This window comes from Ptychodera flava, chromosome 6 (assembly GCF_041260155.1).
Source record: "Ptychodera flava strain L36383 chromosome 6, AS_Pfla_20210202, whole genome shotgun sequence".
Lineage (NCBI taxonomy): Eukaryota > Metazoa > Hemichordata > Enteropneusta > Ptychoderidae > Ptychodera > Ptychodera flava.
This window is the reverse complement of record NC_091933.1, coordinates 7,010,707-7,018,062: the sequence shown is the minus strand read 5'-3', so window position 1 is coordinate 7,018,062 and position 7,356 is coordinate 7,010,707. Positions and strand designations below refer to the sequence as shown.

The following is a 7,356-nucleotide window of genomic DNA, read 5'->3' as shown; positions in this document are numbered from 1 at the left end:
TGCGTCAAATTTCTTGGTACACGATACTCTACCCCTCAATCCCACCATACACCCGTCAATTAAAGTTGAACTTTAGCGGCACACATCCTTCATCATACTGGTGGTTCTTTAAACTTCCCATTTTAACTTCAACGTTTGCGACTCGCAGAATGTGTACGCCTACGCTTTATCTATATTTTCATCAATTTACCAGTTATCGTAACACTAGTAGTCGATCAATGGCAGATCACAGTATTGTGGTATTGTTTCCAACTTGAATAATTGATCATAATCTAAAGGAACTGTAAATCAAGCAATCATAGACAAGATGTGGATCATATTCTAGTTTTTCCTCACCAGCTATTTCGAATATTATCCTAGACTGTAAAACGTCATTGAGTAAACATTGCCCTACTATAGCATCGGAATATCATTTAATTAATAGCATTGATTTCCTAGGTCAAAACAACGACTGACCAGCTGACCAGCTCCGTACAGAATATGATTTACTGTAGTTATCGGCTCTTCAACTAACGGGACATGTTTTCTCGCTTTTTAAACATGTCTAACTGTTAACTCAGACACGCATTTCTGTGAACTTGTCAAGTAGGTTAGTTCTCGGGGTCAAACTCTGCGGACGTAGAGGAAGACGTCAACATTTATGAACACAAGGAGAAAACCAAAGTCTGATCGGGGAATTCGACCGACCCTTGAACTCGGCCACATCCGGGTACACCGAGAGATATCACAACACTGCCACTCCTTTTATTTGATGCGTCAGTCTGACCCGCCGTGACGTGTGGTCAGCTTCGGGGAAGCGATACTAGATCAATTTACAATTGTGTATAAAACCTCGGAGGAACAATCTGCCGCAGTCCTGTCCAACTTCTCTATACTTCAACGTACACGCAGAAAGCTGAGCTGCTATATTTAACACTTGCTCACTGTAATTTTGTTAACAGCGAAAAAGGTGCGTACATCACATTTCATACTATGTAATTGAATTAATACATTCTTACTAACTTTCAAGTGCTAATGTTAGTGTGTGTTGCTTTTTTCGGGAAGGGCGTCCAGAGAGAAGTCCGGAGTGTGAATTACTCGGAGAATGAACAATAAACGAGAAATTATTTCTTCGTTTTACATGGGACTTTGGCTACAAACTAGTCTGAGCATGGATGTACCAAAAGAAAACAATACCTCCATGGTCCAAGGCAGACATGTCACTGAGCTAAGACGACGTTTGTTGATAATGGTTTTAGACCTACTTTATATTCGTATTCCCTCATGATGAGAAGCAATGGCCCATCATTCATGGCTTACAGAAATAATTTATTTATTTAAATCGAATCAAACTGACAAGCAGCAATCTCGTTAAAGATGGAATAAACGATTTTATTTTTGTGCATACACCGCATTCTCAATACACAGTCTCCCGACGGAGGTTGTTTCAAACAGGTTAAAGGGTCCCGTTGACGCCGTTCCGCGATGGAAATCCGGCTAATGAATAACTCTGCCAATGATTCAATCAAACCGTGTCTAGTACGAATTCCCCTGATAGCAGTAGGAATGTTTCTCATTTAATGCATTGTTGTTAGGCGGTTTTTTGACGTGCCACGAGTATAGACATCCGATGTATTTTCTATTAAGGTTTTCTTATAACTCGCCAATTGCATATGCCACCTGCTTTAGTAATTCCTCATTTGAAAGATCGTAATTGAAATGTCGAATTCCTAGATAAAAGCCTTTGACAGTCTGCAACACAAGCGACACTGAACTGTGAATTTGAATTCAGAAGTCGCTTTTTACCTATTATCACAGGATGTAAAGTGTGTATAACAGATTATTTATAGATCAAAACAAGGAAGGAACCCCTTGGGTTGTCACTAGCTTTAGATTTGTATACATTATCACAATCAGACATGAGCAGGTGGATTTTTTGAATTCCCATTCGGCGTATAATTACCTTCCCTAGGAGGTCATGGCGATCCGACAGATCCGAGGTTCGTGTTGAATAGGTGACTCACACCTGCTCATGCGCAGAACTGAACGTCACCACTTCAAAGTGGGACAGAAAACCCCGTCACGATTGTCTCGCAAAGGCGCATACATCCCATGTGTGTTATTAATCTATCTCGTTTGAATTTACTTCACAGTTCACGGGCGGAAAACAATGGCTTCGGTGTGTTTCAACTGTAATCAAGATGCCTAGTAAGTGTAAACGTCTGGTTCTGGTCTATTTTGATTTTCTAAATTTATGGGGTTTTTTGGGTCCATTTGGATCGGTCGTGACAACTATACCATAGTTCAGGTTTTTGTCTTTTTGTAATGCTAACTTCTCCAATCTTTATGCATATTCGAGGAGATATGACAGCACGACTGCTTCATTTTACTGAAAGTCACCATTTCCACCATGCGCTCGGTCATTGACCTAGTATCGGTGAATCACCACTGCCTATCGAAGTATCAGTATTCTCTCTCTCTCTCTCTCTCTCTCTCTCTCTCTCTCTCTCTCTCTCTCTCTCTCTCTCTCTCTCCTCTCTCTCTCTCTCTCTCTCTCTCTCTCTCTCCTCACGTATAGTTATTTATCATATACTGATCTATTCTAGTGGAATGGTCATCACGGCATTGGGTCACAAGTGGCACGCGGAGTGTTTCACCTGCAGTCAGTGTGGGGAAGACGTCAGCGGCCAGGTATTCTACCGAGGCAAGGACGATAGACCGATATGCGAGAAAGACTATAAGAAGGCAAACGCACCGTTGTGTGCCGGTTGCAAAAGACCTGTGATCGGGGTAAGGCAATAAAATATTCTCCGACGTCGCTTCACCGCTTTTTCAAAGTTCGATCACAGTGAACGATTGTCATTGAGTTCACTCATTACTGGACTGTTTGTTGTAACTATACTTCGGCTTCTTAGATTTAACTGTCGACCTTGTAAGCCTTTTAAATGTAAATTTGATGTGTGTCTATGCATATATGTGTGTGCACTGGTGTATGTCCATGTAGCCCACATTAAGTATCTTTGATGATTTGTTTCGACTTTTTGTTCGTAAATGTCAGCTACAGTTTCTTGTTCTAATCCTCAAGGCATGTTGACATATACTATGGTCACTCAATGACCTTGGATATACAGAGTATTCAGCTACATGCGTAGACTGCACTGTTATTGTTGATGACTGAATTCAGGTCTAGGTTGCAGAATTCAAATTGAAAAAATAATAGTGCATTTTACGCGTAAAGACTCTGTGTTTGTCACAAAAAACCTGCTCTGAAAAACCTGCTGTCAAAAACTCATCAAACGTTTACAGCTACTCGCCTTTTATAACATACTTACATTAATGGTGCGAAACATATCATACACGTGGAGACGGGTACCCGTACAATTTTCTCCGGAATCAAGAACAACTTTTGCGACTCAAAATCGGAGTTCACTGTTTTACACCATTGTGAAAATACAATGGGATCGTGCTAACTGAATGTTTTAATGGTGTTTTTCGCAGGATGTGGTCACTGCACTTAATTCCAAGTGGCATATGAATTGCTTTGTGTGTGCAGGATGTAACAGACCCTTTAAACAGAAACAAATTTACATGAACGGAGGAAAGCCTTACTGCCAGGAAGGTAAGTATTTTATCACAAAACCTGCTGTGGAACGCTTTCCGGCTGTAATGTTTACACAGGGAGCAATAGGTTTTGACACTTGAGTTGTTTGAGGTTTTCACGTCGCGCCCTCGGTGAACATTTGGAGTAATAGTACACATATTAGTTTGTAAAATGTAAGTCCAAACCACCGACAAGCACCGTTAGAAATTTTGATTTATATAAAAAAATGTCTCTATATTAAATTTCACTCCTATTATAGCTTAATATGTACCAGTCGCAAAGTTAAACCAAGTTTTCCGTACAAAAAAGTGTCCATCTTCGATTTTGATGCAAAGACACTTTTATTCTTTTTTGTTTTTGTTTTGTTTCTTGAAAACGGAAAAACAATCGTTTTAGTGACGGGCGATAAACAAACCGCACTTATGAACGTAAGGGCAGTCGTCTGGGATGCGGCGATTGCCATAAAATCTCCGAAACTTCGAAGACAGCCACATCTAGGCTCCATCACTTCGGGGAGGGGTTTAGGGTGCACGGTAACTGTCCAGTGTATCGTTTTTGTTCAGTTGTTGAGGAAGGGGAGGTGATCCCTGATCATAGATACCAACGGACAGACATTATTCGGCTCTCACAACTGCATTATGCAAGATGGCTGCACTATATTTCTGATTGGTACTAGGATGACTGCAAACGGTTCTACCTCTTCCCCTCCACCTTCAAATTAATGTTTGAAGATCACATTCAAACGTGAAAAGAAATTCCAGCGAATAGCAGTTTTGTAATTATTAATTTTTGTGGTTTTAAAATTGTCTTTGTATTGTTTCAGAGAATCCTATTTTATACTGACATGTACAGAACGGTCAACTTTTCCAATTTTTGAATGCACCTTGCATTATTTTTATTTCTGATATTTTTTAAATTTTATCTGAGAGATTGAGTCCCACTAAATGCTAGCATTTACCTGATTTTTCTTATTCATAAGAGGGATTTAGTCTCATGAATTCGAATGAGGCAAAGATAGGTGTCCACAAATAGCAAGGGTCTGTTAATTGTCACACACAGAAATTTAAAAACAAACTGATAGCAGACGTAGACCGTGGTACGACTAAAAGGGGCGTTGAAAATGTTGAATATCCATGTTACAGACATGAAAAAAGTGTAATCATTTTAGTGTTATATAACGTTAAATTCTTGTCTGAATAATTTTAATAAATGACGGCGTTTGTGCCTCATTTGATTTAATTCGAACCAAGTGCGAAGTTGAATCAATCAATCCATCAATATAGCGCCTAAATCCAAAACAGTGTTTTGCTCTGTGACGCTTTATGGTTAGACCACTGTGTATGCTATGTTGAACAATTATGGGTGTTAAGTTTTCGTTTGAAAATTTCCAAGTTGGTTGAATCTCTGATGTCAAGTGGGAGTGAGTTCCAAAGTGTTGGTACAGAATAAGTTAAGGTGCGTTCTCCTTATGGGTGATGCACTTCTAGGTTGTAGCTGTCGGCAGTTACTGAAGACCTGTGTGAACAGGTGGGTGTATAAAGCTGGAGCAGATCACTTATGTAAGCAGAGTAAAGTGCAAAGTTTCTCCCGGCACAGGAAGCTATCAGGGCACCCGTTTCTGTCTTTAATATCTTTCGTGTAATTTCATCTTTCTCCTCCTTTCTTTTTCATTTTCCTCGTCCAGATTTCGAGAAACTTTTTCTCGGAGGAAGGAGAAGACCCGAACGATGCCACGGATGTAAAGAGCGAATTGTAACACAGTGGGTTGACGCAGTCGGATATGCATGGCATCCACAGTGTTTTGTTTGTAAGGTAAGTTAGACGACGATATTTGCATATGATACGTATGTCCTGATGTAGAGTTTCACCCTGTGTTTTAAACTCCTGCGATTCTAGTAGTTTTGAGTTCACAGCCTATATTGTCGACAATATTAATCCAGGAAAAGGGTCAAATGAACAGTTGTTCAACCGATATTATCTGTCAAAAATGAATTGGTCTATGTCACTTTAAAAGAATTGTATTTTTCCATCGACATTTGTCGCTAATTTGCCAAAATGTCTCATTTCGAAAGTAATAAATATGAAATGACAAGCTTCACCATCACTGACACACGTTGTCTAGAGTTTCAGGATCTCTGGCATAATCTCGAGGAGGAGTCGAAAGTATTGTTTACCATGATTTCTAAAGTATCGTATCACTTTTGCTGCACGCACTTTCACTGACACTTCAGTGTATCTCCGATAGGAGTAATGTAAATGTAAATATTATTGCAATAGAGTACAGAGATAATTGTGGAAACCTATAGCACTCTCACAGAATATGTCTCATATGAATTTTATCCTAGGACTGTAAAGTGCCTCTTCAGGGTGATTCTTGCTACAAGGAAGGTGAAGATCCATATTGTGCTAAATGCGCGATGCGAGCTATCAAAGAATCAGCGGACGACGAGTAACACGAGAAAAGAGTAGTTGTATTCAATGGCTTGCCAAAAATCTGCAAAATTACCTATTACATTTACATGGACGACGGACATACGCACTGATTCAGACGTGAAGTGCTTATATTGCCGTCTCCAAACTCAGCTTGTGCAGACTGAAAATTATACAGTGACCATAGCTTTAAAGAATTCGGTCTTTGCATGGCTAAGATAGCAAAAGCAGAGCAAGCTGGCAAAATTGACAGAGTAGTGTTTCGCCAGATTCCGCTTTCATTCCCCAAAGTGTTGATACGCGTTTATCTGTTTCCTGTGACAAGGTGGAAGTATACGTGTCAATTCACAGCCAACCGAGACCCATGTCCGTTCACACTGAACCTACAGTTCAGCCGTCCGTAAGTTTTCCGTTGAAGCTGCTTCTATAAAAGGAAGATAGTACAAAATAGAAACACAACCTGAAAATCATAAGGGATCTTGCGGTCAGATAATGTTGTGGTTCGTATTTCATGAAATACTCGAAATAATAATAAGAATTCCGAGGCTCATATTCATACGGTGTGAACAAGAAACAAATTGACCCGTCCGGTTAAATCTGAAGTTTGTATCTACGTTGTGCGCTCGGAGCCGGAGTAAAAATCGCGACATCCATTTTATATTCTTCTGTCCTTCATTTTTCATGAATATTGCCACTGAAAACTGTAAATCTTATATACAAAATTTATGACACTGTTTAGGAGCTTACAATCTTTTTCATTTTATGTAAATGCATGTAACCCGTTTGAGTCTAAATTATTGTCATATGTGTCTTGTGTTGCTATTGTAAGAAGTTATAAATGCGTCTAATACGGTGTTTATTAAAGTTATTACAATTCACAAACACAGAGCATGGTCTTTAAAAATTCGAGAGCTTGAAGTATGAGAGTACGAATGACAGATTTCCTGAACAAAACGAAAAGGAAAATTGTTTTGCAGCTACCGGATGGCCACTTCACAAAAAGTAGACGCTAAACCGTAAGTTGATGAGGCGGATGCGAACTGTTTGCCACTGAAAACCAACGTGCCAGGTACAGACTGAAAACTCTAGTAGCTTTAAGAATAATCAATAAATTATAGATTTAAAGAATTTCGGTCTTTTGCATGGTTAACATGACAAAAGTAGAGCAAACCGACAAAATTGGCCGACTTGTATTCCACCAGATTCCGCTTTTATGCCCCAGAGTGTTGATACATGTAAATCTGTTTCCTGCGACAAGACGGAAGTGCGTGTCAAATCACAACCAAACGACACTCATGTCCGTTCACCCTGAACACCATTAGACCCCTACATTTTAAAGTTTTTGA

General features: G+C 39.6%; 1 protein-coding gene across 1 annotated transcript; it reads left to right on the top strand.

Annotated features, from left to right (window-relative positions):
- Positions 1 to 747: 747 nt before the first annotated feature.
- LOC139134703 (paxillin homolog 1-like) lies at positions 748 to 6,892 on the top strand. The gene is made up of 6 exons (XM_070701675.1): positions 748 to 949; positions 2,133 to 2,187; positions 2,586 to 2,769; positions 3,478 to 3,598; positions 5,265 to 5,392; positions 5,926 to 6,892. Exons 2-6 carry the CDS (start codon positions 2,150 to 2,152, stop codon positions 6,031 to 6,033), a joined length of 579 nt encoding a protein of 192 aa, XP_070557776.1. The 5' UTR covers positions 748 to 949; positions 2,133 to 2,149; the 3' UTR covers positions 6,034 to 6,892.
- The last annotated feature ends 464 nt before the right edge of the window (positions 6,893 to 7,356 follow it).

Bases quoted from the DNA above. Each gene is read 5' to 3' on its own strand.
- LOC139134703 (XM_070701675.1), top strand. From the start codon at position 2,150: ATGGCTTCGGTGTGTTTCAACTGTAATCAAGATGCCTA. The intron at 3,599-5,264 runs GTAAGTATTTTA...TTCCTCGTCCAG, and splicing joins AAAGCCTTACTGCCAGGAAG to ATTTCGAGAAACTTTTTCTC. The intron at 5,393-5,925 runs GTAAGTTAGACG...ATTTTATCCTAG, and splicing joins CACAGTGTTTTGTTTGTAAG to GACTGTAAAGTGCCTCTTCA.